The sequence below is a fragment of the Lontra canadensis genome, unplaced genomic scaffold (genome assembly GCF_010015895.1).
Source record: "Lontra canadensis isolate GAN:19392208 unplaced genomic scaffold, GSC_riverotter_1.0 scaffold116, whole genome shotgun sequence".
NCBI classification, from domain to species: domain Eukaryota; kingdom Metazoa; phylum Chordata; class Mammalia; order Carnivora; family Mustelidae; genus Lontra; species Lontra canadensis.
The window spans coordinates 22286-39858 of record NW_022631110.1 but is presented as its reverse complement, the minus strand read 5'-3'; the positions used below and the strand labels follow the sequence as shown (position 1 = coordinate 39858).

The 17573-nt window shown below is 45.5% G+C and overlaps 1 protein-coding gene across 1 annotated transcript in view; it reads right to left on the bottom strand.

Annotated features, from left to right (window-relative positions):
• CA5B (carbonic anhydrase 5B) overlaps nt 1-16071 on the bottom strand; it is a 55606-nt gene extending 39535 nt beyond the window's left edge. The window contains exons 1-2 of the mRNA XM_032840724.1: nt 15982-16071; nt 4761-4955 (exon numbers count right to left, since the gene is read on the bottom strand). Of these exons, the coding sequence (XP_032696615.1) occupies nt 4761-4902 (142 nt within the window). The 5' untranslated portion in view covers nt 4903-4955; nt 15982-16071. The remainder of the gene's footprint in view (nt 1-4760; nt 4956-15981) is intronic.
• Between the last annotated feature and the right edge of the window lie 1502 nt (nt 16072-17573).

The following is a 17573-nucleotide window of genomic DNA, read 5'->3' as shown; positions in this document are numbered from 1 at the left end:
TTCCAGGGGGCTCTTTATCAGCCTACAGTTTCTCAAGGTTATTTGAATGCTAATGAGAGACTCCGTCTGATGCATCCTGAATATATATTACTTTGGGATTACCAGACTTCTTGGGAAGACACTACAAAACAGACTATTTAATACTAATGTTCTCGAGGATTTTCATCCTTCAAAATTAATTGGAGAAATAACAGAACAACTTTCTAACACATTTCAGTTATAATACACACCAGTCCTGTCAAATATAACTTTCTCTGATGATGGAAATTTTCAATATGGTGAGTGCTAGCAACATGCAGCCATACCATTTTAATAAATTTATATTTACATGAAAATAAACACATAGAACTAGTGGCTAGATTTTATACAGTGCCATTCTATTCCACATTGTGCTAAAAAAAATTCTCTTCCATCTAAAAGCAGAGATCATGAACAATAAGAATCAATGAAAAAATAACAAATAGCGAATATGTACCATTTCAATTCTAGATGATATTCTTTGTATTTAATTCAATTAAGAATTAACATTCTTAAATTTTGTTATGGTCTAAGATCTCATGTTTATTTTTTTTTTTTAAGATTTCATTTATTTATTAGAGAGAGGGCATACATGCATGAGCAAGGAGAAGGGGCAAAGGGAGAGAAAGAAGCAGATTCGCCACTAAGCAGGGAGCCCAACATGAAGCCCAGTCTCAGGTCCCTGAGATCGTGACCTGGGCTGAAGTTAGACGCCGAACCGACTGAGCCACCCAGGCACCCTTCCTGTTTAATTTTTTAAGACTTTATTTATCCATTAATTTAAGGTACATTGGTTTCCCAAATGGGAAACCATGTCCCCACACAGGAAGCATTCCCCATTATCAACATCCCCAACCAGAGGAAGACATTTGTTATAGTTCCTGAACCTACATTGACACATAATAACACCCAAAGTCCAGAGTTTACATCGTAGTTCACTCTTGATGTTATATATTCCATAGGTTTGGACAAATATATACTGATCTGTACCCATCATAATACACAGAGTATTTTCATTACTCTAAAAATCAGGGGCTCCACCTATTCATTCCTCCCTGTACTCTAACACATGGCCACCACTGATCTTTTCCCTGTCTCCATTTGCCTTTTCCAGAATGTCATATAGTTGGGATTATAGAGTACACAGGCTTTTCAGATTGGTTTCTTTCACTTACTAATATGCATTTAAGATTACTACGTTTCTTTTCATGGCTTTCTAGCTCATTTCTTTTCAGTGAGGTACAAAATTCCATTGTCTCTCTGTGCCACAGTTAAGGTATCCATTCAACTACTGAAGAACATCTTGGCTGCTTCCATGTTTTGGCAATTATGAATAAAGCTGCTATAAGTAGCCATGTGCAGATTCTCGTGTAGACATAAGTTTTCGACAATGCTGGGTAAATACCAAGGAATATGATTGCTGGGTTGTATGGCAAGGATACATTTTGTTCTGGAGGAAAACTGCCAAGTTATCTTCCAAAGTGGCGGTACCATTTTACATTTTCACCAGTAATAAGTAAGAGTTCCTGGTGCTCCACATCCTCATAACCACTTGGTGTTGCCCGTGTTCTGGAATTTGGCAACTGTAACAGGTATGTGGTATATCTTAACATTGTTTTAATTTGCATTTCCCTGATCACAGAACACATAGTAGCGCATCATTTTATACTCTTACTTGCCATCCATAGATCTTTGCTCAGGTGTCTGCTAAGTATGGACCCTGATCCATTTCTTTTTTAAATTAGATTTTCTTATTGTTGACTCTTTGGCTTTGTTTCCTGATCTACTCTAACCCTAAATTGTTTATGTGACAATTAAAATAAATTTCCGTAGAAGATGTATTAAGTGAATTTGATTTTATTTTCATCTTGGGTAACAGGTGCAAGCTTTTATCTTTATTTTGTCATTTTACAAATCAAATTAAGATTATCAACACTGTCTGCTACTGGAGATAACAGCGAACAGCCATCTGAGCGGACAGAAAATGCTTCCCCGGGAGGCGGGGAACAGAGATTGAGGTGAGGCACAGAGCACAGACAGGCTCTAGGGAAACACCGCTTTCGGAATCGGCCATATCCTCCCACTTCCTTTACTCCTCATCCTCCTTAACCCCATCTGAACAATGTCCAAGCATGTGAGGGAGGCACTGAGCCTGTGACGATGATAAAGACCGTGACGGCGATAAGCCTAGTGCTAGAAGGACCTGCCGGCACCGTCCTCACGGAGTGGCAGCACTAGCGAAGGACTTTCCAGGTTATCTTTTCTAACCCTCAAAGGTCTTGGGTTGTTCTGGGTCACGACTATACAATGGGCCTTCTGCTGGGGTAGTAAGTTGCCAGATGCACTGTGTATTGTCTTTACAACTGATCAGCAGGAGGTCTGGGATTTAGCAACAGGAAATGCTCAGTAGCTCAGGACAGCAGAGACCATAAATTCTCCCCAGCGAAAAGAGGGAGGGGTGGTGTGACATGCCAAAAGCCAAATCAAATCACGACTGTCACCTGTTTTCCTTAGTAACTTAAAAACAAGAACATCTGATGTGAAAAATTAATCACAGAAAGAGCACATCTCCCCAAGCCACCACTTTTTGTTTTAGTCAACACTAGAACAAGCAAACTACCCTAAAGACATTCGTATGTTGGATTTTAGCCCTTTAACTTTCAACTCTCTGTTAAAGAAAAAAAAAGTAAAACTTTAGTAACTACATGAACATGACTAATTTTTTCCATTTTAAGCCTCAGACCACAAAATGCCAGTGTTGAAAATAAGCCAGTCCTGGTAGGATGTGGGTCTGTTGGTAGGAAGCCACACCCAGCAACCAGAAATTTATTATGCTCTGACAAGTTCATTTGAATGAGAACATTGTCATTGTTGGAGGAAACAAAGTAAATGTATAATAAAAATGTATTTGTGGAGCAGTTTCAACTCCTTGGATTTAGCTCGATTAGCACTACTAACGTGAAAGCATTCTTTTCTTACCTTCTTCCTTTTTTATTATGTGCATATGAAATCAGAAGAGAGCAAACCCAAAGAGAAAAAGTGGAGAAACTTAGACCCAGAAGGAAGGCAACATGAAAACTCTGTCAATTCTTTACAATAATGGAAAATATGAAAAATTCCTCTTTAACAATGTACTTAGCCATTTTATCTGTGCACAAATTTAAATTCATCTCGCCACAAAAAAAAACCACATTATTCTCTTCTATCATCTCACTGATTCTTTTTTTTAAAAGATATTTATTTATTTATTTGTCAGAAAGAGAGCACAAGCAGGGGGAGAAGCAGGCTCCCTGCTGAGCAAGGAACCCCATGTAGGATTAGATCTCAGCACTCTGGGATCATGACCTGAGCCAAAGGCAGACACTTAACCAACTGAGCCACTCAGTTGTCCTTTTCCCACTGATTCTTAAGCAGGGGCAGTTTTGTGCCCCCAGAGCCCATTTGGTAATGTCTACTGAGATTTGTGGTTGTTACAACTGGGTGGGGATACAATGGTCATCTAGTGGGTACTTGGCAGGGATGCTGTTAATCACCCTACAGTGCGCACTACACCAGCGACAGCATAGAATGACGCCCCCCGCCCCCCGTCAGCAGTGCCTCGCTGGACAATTGCTGCACTGTAAGGACGGGGCTCCGAACTGGTACTTCAGGAGGGGAACGAGATGCAAAAGCGTTCAGGAAAGGCCATCGGCTGCCTCGCTCCATATGCTGCGTCTACAGCAGAGAACACACTGCTAAGCTGGTCAAAGAGAATGAACCCTGCAATGTGTGACTTGAGAAAGAATATTCCAGACTGTGAAACTACTGACCTGCTTACAAACATTAACATGCAACTTCCAGAACGTTAAGACTCGCGGAAATAACTGGCCGTCTGTGGAACAATGTCAACAAGAACAATACAGAATGGGTCCCAGAGTATTTGAAACTGGGACACCTCTCTTACCCTACTGCTGCATGGCATCATTATTACTTTTTTTAGTTTTTTTTTGTTCTTTTTTACTTGACAGAGATATAGAGAGAGCACAAGTAGGCAGAGTGGCAGGCAGAGGGAGAGGTAGAACAAGGCTCCCTGCTGAGCAAGAAGCCCAATGCAGGGCTCGAACCCAGGACCCTGGGATCATGACCTGAGCAGAAGGCAGACACTTAACTGACAGAGAGACCTAGGTGGCCCTGCATGACATCATTTTAACATGTTAAAATTAGGCAAGAAAAGGGCTTTCCAAACCTTATCATGGAAATCATTTCGCAACATATATGCATATCAAATCAGCACATTGCACACCTTCGACCTACATGACGTCAGGTGGCAAGTCTATGTCAACAAACCCGGGGAAAAAGAATTTTCCACGTTTATTTTAGAAGAGAAACAGAAACCGGTACTTATTCTCACGGTTCTGAAGGCACACAATCCCACTCTGGAATGCCACTGACACCATATGGGCAAACACAGGACACATGTGACTGTCATATAGCACCAGGCCTCTGGCTCACTCTATTTTTAAACACGTATTTATCTGAGAGAGAGACCATGGGCCAGCAGGGCCGGCAGAGGCGGGGAGGGAGGAAGGGCAGAGGGAGAGGGACTCTCAAGCAGACTCCAAGCTGAGTGTGGAGCTGACGCGGGGCTCGATCTCACGACCCCGAGACCACGACCTGAGCCGACACCAAGAGTCGGCCGCTTAAGCGACTGCGTCCCCAGACGCCCCCACCTCTTGCTCTCCTTAAGGCGGCTGTGTACTCACGGGCTCGGTTCCGGCTTTTGTATGTGCAGGTGTAGAGGCTGCAGGGCCTCGCTGGCACGAACCTGGGGGTCTGGAATCTTCTCCACGGTGACTTGCGCGGAGAGGCTTGAAGAATGACCCGCAGGCTACTCATCACCACCATGTTTAGCCTGGAATCCGGACCGGGCCCCGGATAACTTGCAGGAACCTGATAACCTAGAGGCAGGAGGACAGAGGAGGCAAAGCTGTGAGCAACGGAGACCGACCATCGGGTGGAAAGCTCCAAGCGGGACAACCACACGCAGATGATGCGTCCACAGGGCAGGGCTGGGGCTGGGGGGGCGGAGGGGGAATGACTCAATACTTTATCCACTCCTCTTCCTCAAATTCGTTCGTCACCTCATTGGCAGGATTTGGAAGACTGACTCAGGAGCCCTGCCTTTCTTTAAGGTCGGCAAATATTAGAGGCCCAGAGAAAACATCTTCTCTTTATCCACAAGAATGAGAAGGCTGTTTATAGTAGTTTCTTAAAATTAAAAGAACATGTACTTGCTGAAATCCAAATTCCATATCCAGCAGGGTATTTACACGTAAAAAGAAACCGAAGATGAAAGCTCCTGGGTTAAAAAAAAAAAAAAAATCAATCTGTATCTGGAGGGCTTTAAAAAAACACAAGGATCCATTCTGTCAAAATAGCCCTGAGTGGTTTTGAAATCTAAGCTTAAATGCTCTGTGACTCTCTGCAGTTTCAGGTATAACGCTGTATCCCTTGGTCATGGGGGAAATGGAGGTTAATCCTGAACTAATCTGTAAGTAGGTCCAACATGAATATTCATTTATGACTGCCCTGATGACGTCTCTACCCCTCTCGTGTTCCAAGTGAAGGTCTCAGAAAACAATGCTTTCCAGAGTGTTCAGAAATTACAATATTAACTTTCACTGACTCTTTCCCGCCACCCCCACCCAGTAATGCTACATCCACTTTTCCTGAAAACTCCTATCCCGGTAGCAAGTGAGCGAACAAGGTCAGAAACAAAACAACTTTCTTCTCCTGAGTATACCTTCACTCCAGTGTCTATTTCAAAGTGTTTGGAGTCATCACTTGAGATGCATCCTGGCAGCCAATAGCGACACCATTTGGGCACCTGGGACGGAGGTCCGGCCGCCTGGCAGAGTACCCTGGCGCTGACCTCGAGGCCTCAGTCCACCCCTTGCTCCTGCCTGCACACCAGCCCCACGGCCTTTGGTTCTTCCCACTCCCCAAGCGCCCTCTGGTCTCAGGGCTTGTGCAGATGCTCCTCCTTCCCTGGACCCCTCCTCCTCCTCCCCCTGTGCCTGGTGAATGCCGCCCCTCCCCTCGGGTCTTCCTCTCCAGCATCCCTTCCTAGAAGCCTCCCCGTCCCTGCACTCACCGCTAACTGGGAGAGCCCAGCACCCTCTTCACCCCCCTCAGGGTGCCTCCTGCAGCCCCACACCTGATCCAGAAGGTACTAGATGACGCCCCCTCCCCAGCCACCCAGCCCCTCGGCGCTTGGACCCGGTCTGTCTCTGTCACAGCTGCATCTCTCAGGGACAAGCCGCCTGGCCCGTGATGGCGGCTCGGTGACCTGGGCACACTTCCCTGGTGACGGAGATGAGGATCCTGATTTCCAGAACTCCAGACCGGGAAGCGATTGCCAGCCCGTTCCTGCTCCGTATGAAAGGCTCTTCCTAGATGCCTCCCCCACCCAGCCGTGTGGTCCTTCACACTTTCGAAACACTTTTCAGTGCTTGCCATTGCAGACGAGGGCCTCATGCCCCTCCCTGTAAGATCTGGAGGCCCCTAAAGCACTGCCGGATCTGAAGGAGGACCAGACCCAAAGACAAATCTAAGCTAGCATCACAGGGATGGGAATTCTGCCAGTAAATGTTTGCATTTCTTTTTTTTTTTTTTTAAGATTTTATTTATTTATTTGACACAGAGAGATCACAAGTAAGCAGAGAGGCAGACAGAGAGGAGGAAGCAGGCTCCCTGCGGGGACCCTGGGATCATGACCTGAGCCAAGGCAGAGGCTTTAACCCACTGAGCCACCCAGGCGCCCCAAATGCTTGCATTTCAATGCTCATTGTCATTTCCTTTGTTCCAAGAACCATGTTGGGTGCTGCCATGCAAAAAGGAACAAGGCATGAACTCGACCTTGCAGGCAGGCCATTAGTTTCTCCCCCTTGAAGCCTCTGGAAATGCATATCATATGGCAAGGGAAACCATCCAGGACTCCTCAGAGTCTGTCTTCGGCCCATCAGAGGCCACTCAACTGTCTGGCAGTGGTGGCCGGGAGAGGAGAGGGGCCCAAAGTCACAAAAAGAGAAATTAGGATCCCTAGCAATGCTAAGCAGAGGCAAATGTTCTCAGGTCACCCTTCCCTCTCTCCATGTACTTCACTGCTTGTCATTGGCTGTGAATGAGCTCTTCTCTGTATTGGTGCCCTTGACCCCGCTAGATCTGAGCTATGGATGAGAAGGCTACATCTAAGGGAAAGGAGAGAAAAAAAAATCACACCTGAGCTGTGTCCACTGAAAGCAGGAAGCAGCTTCTTCCTACTACTGCCCTGGAAGGAACAAATGAGGGCTCCAGGCAGAACCCTTTATAACCAGCAACACGGGACAAGGACTGCCAAGCAAACTGTGGCAAGAAGCCAGCCTTGAGGCCTGGTGCCACGCACTCTGTTGTATGCATCACTTTGCCAGTGAACACACAATCCAGGGAGCAAAAATGCACAGTCACCACATTAAAGGGGACTGTCAAAAGTTCCGGATCCCATGGAGGCTTCAGACCGTCCGGCCTAGCTCCTGACCTGGGGTCCCTAGACCAAGGGCGCCTGTAGTATGCCTGCATTGCCAAGAGACACCAAAAATTCCCGAACCAAGTTAAAAATCACTTTAGTTTTATGTGTGTACTTATATATATACATTTTGTTTTGTTTTGAAGATTTTACTTATTTGTCAGAGAGAGAGAGAGAGAGAGCGAGAGCACAAGCAGGGGGAGCGGCAGGCAGAGGGAGAAGCAGGCTCCCCACTGAGCAAGGAGCCGGATGCGGGACTCAATCCCAGGACCCCAAGATCATGACCTGAGTGGAAGGTAGACGCTTAACCAACTGAGTCACCCAGGTGTCCCTATATATATATACAATTTGGGGCATATGTCAATATGCACCTTATTTAAGATATCTAAAAGTCTGACTCAGGATTTCAAATATAGATTGCTAATAAACTTTCAAGATATTATCTTTTTTTTTTTAAGATTTTATTTATTCATTTGAGAGAGAGAGAGAGAGCACAGACGGTGGAAAGGGAGAAGCAGACTCCTGGCTGAGTTGGGAGCCTGACATGGCGCTCGATCCCAGCACCTGGAGATCACCACCCAAGCTGAAGGCAGACACCCAACCAGCTGAGCCACCCAGGTGCCCCTGAAGATATTATCTCGATAGTCCTTGAGCCAAATAAAAGTCCCTCATTTTCAAATACCTTCATTAACTGAATTAACTGAGCAGGCTTAAGGAATAATCACTGGCTACCTCATTTCAGAATCTATTTCCTTTCTTCCCTTAATTTTTTATTTTGGCAAACTTCAAATTTGAACAAACTGTGGAAATAAATATAATAAAACCACTTACGTACCCTACACTTTATTTCAATAATTACCTTTTGGTGGCCAAGCATGTTTTATTTATACCCTCCCTCCTACTTCCCCTCTCTGTGAGACTTTGAAGCAAAGGACAGACATCTTAGAAACTTATCCATGGGGGCACCTGAGTGGCTCAGTGGGTTAAGCCTCTGCCTTTGGCTCGGGTCATGATCTCAGGGTCCTGGGATCAAGCCCCGCATTGGGCTTTCTGCTCAGCGGGGAGCCTGCTTCCCCCTCTCTCTCTGCCTGCCTCTCTGCCTACTTGTGATCTCTCTCTGTCAAATAAATAGAAAAAAAAAAAAAAAGAAAGAAACTTATCCATGATTATTTCCCAGAAGAAAATATTTCCAAATTAACTTAGAGTTTCTTCTCCATAAAAATTATCTGTAGGAAACAGCCTCTGGTGATAGTTTATGGACAGAATATGAAAACTATTAATTTTCCAAAATTAAAAACATAGCAAAAGGCCCAGTAACCTGATACTTTCTCAGAGCCCACCTACTCCTTCATGTAAACATTTCACTTCTCTCTTGATCTCTCCACCCTAATCCTGGATGAGAGCTCACAGCAAGAACTTTATGCTTCTTTCTAACTTCTAAGACTATGTGCAGCATGAAACTGTATAATTTATCATTGCAGATCAGCAGAGTTAAAGGATTATACGAACTGAAATATTTAAGAGTGAAGCTTAATGTACACCCTTCATCTTACACAAGAAAGAATCCAGAAGCAGAGGAGCATGAGAAACAGCTGTGCAGTAACACTGTACAAGACGCTGACACTTTCTGTGACTTCAGATGGTCTAAGGGCTGAGAAAGCTCCCAGAAAGAGCTGGTAAGTGTTGTATAAACGAAAGTTATTATTATTCAAATTGAGTTTGCTAAAACTTCCCATGCTTTAAATGCAAACTAAGAAAACAGAAAGCTGTTTGGGACAATTTTTAATTTCATGTTTTTTGTTTTCTTTCTGAGATAATACCATCAAACAATTTCAACTGCACAGGGTCCTCTTTGATAAAAATCAATTTGACAATAAAATGAAATTTTAAAAAACTGCTAAGAGGTATGGGGAAACCTTGCTTCAATTCCGTGCTTCTTTCCATTGACTTGCATCCCTGAATTGAAGCAATAATGAATGATTATCTCATGCGAAGCACTGGGCTGGAAGAAGATGAAAAAATCAGGTTTTCTCCCTATCCTCACAAGCTTGCAATCTATTAAAAAAACTATGAAACAAGTAACCTTTCTGGTTTTTTTAGTTACCTTTTTCTAGTATGGCAAAATGCATATAATATTTATAGTTTTAACCTTTTTCAAACGTACAATTTGTTGGCATGAAATACATTCACGATGTTGTGTAACCATCACCAGTATCTATACCCCCAAACTTTTTCATCATCCCCAACATAAACTCTATACACATTCAACAAAAACCTCCCCATTCCCCCTCCCACCAGCCCCCAGCAACCACGGTTCTAATTTCTGCCTATGTATTTGCCTATTCTGGATACTTCATGTAAGTGGACTCATATAATATTTTCCCTCTGAGTCTGGCTTATTGCACTTAGCATAATTAAACAAATACTTCTTAATCAAAGCCAGATATGATGACGGCTCTAACTTAATTCAACGAGAACACAGAGGGTTCTAAGTTTCAGGAGGGGGGGGAGCATGTGAACCATGTGCCATTAAGAGAGAGACAATTTTAATAGGAGGAAGAAAGGTAGAGAGACATGGGGCCCCTGGGTGGTTCAGTGGGTTAAAGCCTCTGCTTTCTGCTCAGGTCATGATCCCAGGGTCTTGGGATCAAGCCCCACATCGGGCTCTCTGCTCTATGGGGAGCCTGCTTCTCCCTCCCTCTCTCTCTGCCTGCCTCTCTGCCTACTTGTGATCTCTGTCTGCCAAATATATAAAATCTTTAAAAAAAAAAAAAGAAAGAAAGAAAGGTAGACAGACGGGGCAATGTCAGGGATTATGAGGACATTTGGGGTGGTGGGGGTGTTTAGTAGGAGTCAAGGCTAGAGAGGACAATTAGGGTTGAAAGGCAGAACCTTGGGTTTATTCAATAATCCCAGTGTGAGAGGGAGGTTGACAAAGATGTGGAAAAGGACTTCTTTCTTGCTTACACTCTAGATGGAAAAAGAGACTTAGTAATTCCCAGTAAGACAATGACAAGTACAACATACACTCAAAAGATGTGACATGCTGGTTTGTCCTTCAAAGGGAAAGCTGTAATAAGACACAGCCGAAGGCATGCCTAACTGCCAAAGGAATTGTACAGTCGAGTGGGCATGCACTTGGCCCTGCATAAGGGGCTCTATGGGGATTTGAGGCATGTTAGCGTGCTGCCAGAGAAGTCTGGGGGACTGATCCTTGGCCAAGCTCCATGGAGAGCCAGGGCTGTGGTCATGCCTTGGGGGACCGTGCTGTACTCCACAGTCACGCTGGCTGTGCACAATGCTGAGGCCGGTGGCTGATGACACCTGGCCCAGAGAAACTGTCTCCTGCCCACTGCCAGACTGACTCTCTAGGGCCAGGTGGCCTGACATCACCTCCCCCTCTCCTTCCTCCTCCTTCACAAAACTCACCCAATGGTGGGACTACATGTCATGGTGTGGAAATCTGGACCTCTGTCTGTCCCGTAAGAATGCGGCTGACCTTACTGCAGCGGACACAGACTCTGAAGATAACTTCTTGTGTGTTGAGACAAAAAAAAATCCTGCTTTGTAACAAAGCCAAATATATCTGAGCTTCTCATCATCCCAAGTCTGTTATGAATATTTGTCAAGGCACCAGCCGCCAGATGCCCAGGGGATGCAATGGAAGGTTGGACCGGATGGGGATTTGAGATTAACTTGAATACCAATTTCCAAGAGACCAGAAGACCCTCAGGTATTATTCCATAAATACAGGATGGTTTCTGATGACCCCATGTGCACAGCACAGGAGGGAACAGAGTACGCAGAGTGGAGCCAGGAAGGTCAGTGACAAGGACATTCCTTCAACCACCCTTCATTCAGTCCATCATTCTTTAATCCTTTCATTCATCAGGACAGCAATCAAACATCTATTAAATGCCAGACATCGTTCTAGGATCATTGGGGAGGATAAAACAAAGTCCCTACCCCCGTGGAACTTACATTCTACTGGGGAAGACAGACAATAAACAGCAGTATAATATGTAAGTCACTTGTTCTGACAATCACATTATAATATACTCAGTGAAAAATAGAGCAGGATTAGGTAAATTTGGAGTGCCACTGGGAAAGGGGCATTGCATTTAAAATAAGTTGCTCAAAGGAGGCCTTAGGGAGAAGGTGAGATTTGAGCAAAAGACTGAAGGAAATGAACGAATTAGTAATAGGGCTGTCAGGAGGAAGGGTACTCCAGGAAGAGGGAATTGCCTGTGCAAAGACCCTGAGGTGGGAGCGTGTCTGGCACATACAAGGGGATAGTAAGGAGGCCAGGATGGCAGGAATCGAGTGCACTAGGAGGATGGTAGTAGGAGAGAAGGTGGAGAGGTCATGGATGCCAGATCATGTAGATTTCTAGGCCACTGTAAAGGTTTTTTCTCTGACTCAGGGTTTCTCAACCATGACATATTGCCATTCGACCAGGTAACTGTTTGGGGGCTGTCCTATACGTTGCAGGATGTTTAGCAGCATCCCTGGCCTCTACCCATTAGATGCCAATGGCACCCTCCCTCCAACTGGGACAACTTAAAATGTCTCCAGATGCCACAGATGTCCCCAGGAAAGGGGAATCACCTCTGACTGGAAACCACTGCTCTAAGCGAAATCGGGACACAGTGGAGTTTTGGCAGCAGAGGAGGGACACCATCTGATTTATATTTTTGAAAGATCACTCAGGCTGCCCTACTGGAAATCAACTGGGATAGGAAGCAAGAAAGCAGCAGGGAAGATCCTTCAGGATAATCCAGGGGCTTGGAACAAAACATGTCATGGCAGAAGTGGTGAGAAGTGGTTCGGCATTGGCTCTATCTTGGAGAATGCCTGTAAGACGTGAAAGAAAGGAGTAAAGGATGGCTAGAACATTCTTGGCCCAGTCAACTGGAAGGATGGAGCTGCCGTGAACTGAGATGAGGACCGCACTGTGCAGCCAGGTTCTGGGTGGGACATCCGTAGGTCAGATTTGGGCAAGAGAGTGTGAAATGAAATTCCAGTAACCCAAGTGAGACAGTATGAAGCACTGAACCGGAGAGTGACAGCAGTGATGCACCAACGTTCTCTGTATTCAAGAGATTGTCATTTCGATAAAAAACATAGGATTTGGCACTCAGCTGGAGGTGGGAGAAGGGAAGTAGTTGTTGAAGAAGGCCCTGTGATTTTATGGCTGGATGATGCTGGTGGTAGAATGAGGATGAACTCCTGAAGAGACAAACAAGCTGGCAAAAGGAGCAGGTGGGAAGGGAATGAGGACAGAGTCTTCCTGCCAATCCTATGGATTGAGGTCTAAGTGGACAGTGAGAGGAAAAGTCTTGAAGAGAGTTCTCTTTTTTTTTTTAAGATTTTATTTATTCATTTGACAGGGACACAGCGAGAAAGAAAAGACAAGCAGGAGGAGTGGGAGAGGGGGAAGCAGGGAGCCTGATCCTGGATTCCAGGATCATGACCCAAGCCGAAGGCAGACACCTAATGACTGAGTCACCCAGGCACCCGCAGAAGAAGAGAATTCTGATCTAGGTGATCAGGAGAGGTCATGAGGCTAGAGAGAGAAGGAAAAGCCCCCCCCCCCACCCCTGTCCAGAAGTAACAGGTGTATAGAGGGAGCCTGAGAAAATGGAACAAGGAGGCCAAGAGACAGAAGGAGCCATCAAAGACAATCAAGGAAGGAACAGAGCATGGAAGGTCAGCAGTGAGGAAGGTTCCAGGAAAATCCAAATAAACAACAGCTCAAATTAGCTAATGCTAGGCTGTAATACCTGTAGCAATACATGAGGTTATCTACGCTAAAGCCTAAAGCCAAACCACTCTGTTACATTAAAATTATAATTTATTGATAGGTGGTTATTTAAATCTACCTATAGATCTCATAAAATCTAAGCTTGTAAAACCACAAATAATGTTTATCAAACATCATACATAACAAAGAACTGCTAGCATACATTACCAAATTTCACAGAAAATCTGTTCTTACTTATGTTTGTCTTGAAGATGGGACCATAGCCTGGATGGGCCCAGGAGTGCTAAGTTTTTTTGTACTATATGCCTTTGCTATCACTACTTATTTATGTATGTCCTTGGCTTTTACTAATACGTCCTTTATCCACTGTTTTGCAGACCAAGAAACGTGTGAAAAAAAGAAAAAATTCTAAATGCCTTTAAAGAATCATTCATAAATTATGTATTCATTGAATGACAGGTAGAGCTAAAATGTGAACAACACAGCTCCATTTATATGTGGGCTTTTTTTCCCAATTGGTACAGTACAGTATTATAAATGTATTTTCTCTTCCATATGATTTTCCTAATCGTATTTTCTTTTTTCTCGCTTACTTTATTGTAAGAATATAGTATGTGATACATATAGCATATAAAATAGGTGTTAATTGACTCTGTTATTGGTAAGGCTTTGATCAACAGTAGGCTATTAGAAGTTATGTCTTTGGGGAATCAAGTTACAGGTAGAATTTCAACTGGGCAGTTTGTCAGTGCCCCTAATCCCTGTGCTGTTCAGGGCTCAACTGTAGTTTGAACTCTGCCTGATTAAGCCATTTATACATATGCAAAACAGACAGAAAAAAAAAAGTACTCTAACTAAAGGTTACAATTACACTGAAAAAAATTCCTTGATTCTCATCAGACTGATCTTTCATTTTCCGCCCCCTCCTGAGTTCAAAGGAAGCTAGTCTTCTGCAAACCCCTGAAATGTAAATCAGAGGTTATGCTGTCTTGTCCCAACTGGAAAACTGAGCGGCTTCCTCTCACCTACTTCTTCCCCAAGATCATGATCCCAATCCGGGGTTCCCAGAGATTTCAAAATGTATTCCTAGTAGCTGTTTTGTGTGCTGCAATTAAGTGCCCCAGTGCTGCCAATGAGATGAAATTAATGTCCTCTTCCCATCAGATTTCCAAAATATTCAAGCTCACTCATTCACTCACAATTCACTCAGTCTTTACTGAGTCCCAACTGTGAGTGGTCACAACCTTTTGACTGGCTCCAGGGAGAACAGGAAACGTGTGTACATGCCCAGAGAACGATGCCCTTGCTGATCTTGGCCTTTCCACGAATTTCAGCCCTGGTTCTGACATAAAAATTACCTGAGAAAGGCCCCAGAGAGCTGAGAGGTTTTCCATGTCCAACGTATCTGTGAACAGTGACCATTTTGAGGGATGTGCAGGGGCAGATAAGGGGTAGGGTCTGGAGCAGCTTCCTTCATGAGAAATCTGCGTATTCCTCTCCTTATTCCAGCAAGGTTGTTTTTTTTTTTTAATTTTCATTTATTTATTTGACAGACAGAGATCACAAGTAGGCAGAGAGGCAGGTGGAGGTTGGCGGGGGTGGAGGGGGGGTGACTGTTAAGCAGGCTCCCCAGGGAGCAGAGAGCCCGATTGCGGGGCTCCATCCCAGGACCCCGAGATCATGACCTGAGCCAAAGGCAGTGGCTTTAACCCATTGAGCCACCCAGGTGCCCCTCCAGCAAGGTATTTAATAACAAAAAGGAGATGGCCAGATTAGCAGTAAAGGAAGAAGGAGAAGCAGAAAGCAACCTAATTTTCAGAGGCTGGGAGAGAACAAGTTCTAACCGAATTAAGATGTACACATTTACTTGTATTTCTCAAACTTTCCCAGGGACAATAAAGGGGAGGGGAAGGCACTTACATTAATATTAAGGAGTTACCACCAGCTTAAGGTAGTAGCATTTAATACTGAATGCCGCAAAGACTCGAAACTATCAAAAATATTTGTACTTCAGCTGTTCTCCAGTTCTGGGGCGGGGCACAAAACAAAAAGACCAGAAGTAATTGCAGAATGGAGAAAGCTCAGATTGGTCCACGTGACACAGCTGCGATGCTGATCCCCTGCCTTGGAGTGGTTGTGACTGCGTCCACAGACCCTGGTATAGTCGGGGTGGGGGACGGGGGGGGGCGGAATACAATCCAGACCCCAGTTAGTCCCAGTTTGCTGCGCCTCGGTTTCCGGAACTGCAACTTCAGATTTTGTAGTCCTTACCCCTGTCTACAGCAAACTGGACTTTCCTGAGTTAATTCACATCCAACCACCCCTGGCAACACTCCTTCCTAGGGAACTGCCCTCACGCCCCACCCCCAAATTCCCGCAGACAGCTGTTTCCCGGCAAGTGCAAGAAGGTGCTGCCATCTGGTTGGTGACTCCCACAGTAGAAGAGGGCTGCGGGGGTTGGGGGGAAGGGCAATATGCCGTGCCGGGACCCCGGTAATACTCGCAGGACCAACAGCTGTCCGGGCTCTGAGACCTACCAACAGCTGTCCGGGCCCTGAGACCTGGCCTGACGGGGCTGTGTGAGGACGGTCCCGGCCCTCCCTGAGTCGGCCTGCCCCCGCTGTGGCCCTCACTGAAGTCCGCCACCGGCCCTTACCTTAATGTTTCTCCAAAGCACGAAGTTCAGCGGCTAGCTTTAGCCCGGGGACCCGCCGCCAGTGCGCCTGGCCATCGTGGCCACGCCCCGTTTTCGCGCCCACAGCCCAGGCCACGCCCCCTCCAAGCCTCTCCCCGCAAGGCCGGGACCACGCCCCCTCACGTCCCTACGGACCGCCCCGGCTTACGCCCCTCCAAGTCAAGCTGTCTGTGGCCGGTGTCCAGACCTCGCCCCCAGCCCCGTCACAGCCACGCCCCCTCCCCCGGGCCTCGCCTCTGAGCTCCGCCTTGGCCCGGCCTTCCACCTTGGTTACGCCCAAGCGCTCCGCTAAGGCCCGGCTCCTCCCGCAGCGCCAAGTCCCTAGCGCGCCCTCCCACCAGGCGGGTCTTGGCCTCCGGCTTTCGAGGTCGCGTGGGCGGCCCCCCTTGTCTCTAGAGAAACCCTCCCCGGTCTGGGAACTGGGCACTGGCGACATTTTGTCGGGTGAAATCAGACTGCAGGCTTAAGAGCCTGGTCTAGAGAATGACTTTCCTCAGGTTTTCCCATTTCCAGACATCAAGATTGAATGTACTGAGAACCGGTCACTCAGTAGGGAAATGCAAATATTGGACGAGTCACACAACCGTGTTCCTTCCTGTTATTTTCATGTCCACTTTACCCGAGTTTCTTGGAGCCAGTTTTCACAGCTGAACTCGAATTTGGAACTGCTTCCAGCCAGTTTTCACATCCTCTAAACCAGAATTATGGACCGATGTTCCTTCTAGTCCCTCAGCCAACCTTAAGTGCTAGACAGATGAGCGGAGTAAACAGAACTCCCGTATTTCCTGGTATCTCCTACAGAGGATATTGCTTAGGCACCCAGTGAGCTGTGGCCTGTGGAGACACGACCACACCAAGACGGAAACTCTGCTTGCAAGCCCTGTGTGTGCCCTAAGATCATTTTGCTAGCTTTCCTCTTTCCACTTAAAACTCTGGGTCCACAAGAGAAATGTGAAGGTTACAACCAGCTTTGCTACCCCTGTGCAGAAATCTCTGATTCATTCATTCAATCCAATTTTTTTTTAGCACCCGCTCCCCCAAAAAAGTAGATAAGCCTCAAGGAGCTTTCAGTCTGAAGTTGTCTTGTTCCAACTTGGGTTTGGGTGCGACAAGAAATGATGAGAAAGTTAGGGAAGATGTGGCAAGGGGCTGATAGGTGGAAAAGGATTTGGTAAGCACAGGTCTTCTTGATTTGATTAGTGGGAATATTTTAAGGTAGCAAACACAGGAAGTCACTTTTATAGGACTTACTATACTTCTTTACACTATAAATTCTCAATAAATCTTCACTGAATACTTCGCCTTTTCACATGTGCAGAAAGATAACATTTCTTTGTTCCCAGCAATAAGGCTTGCTACATTGATTTCTTCATATGACATCAACACACATTTTGTGATAGCGTATTTAGCTACTTTTTCGTTTCTTCCTACCCTCCATTCCATTTCTGGCTGGAAGATAGTGGGAATACTCAAAATGCTGTGCTACAAAGAACACAGAGAAAAGAACAAGTTTAACAGAACAGTGTATTAAGCTCATCCTGACCCTGAGAACC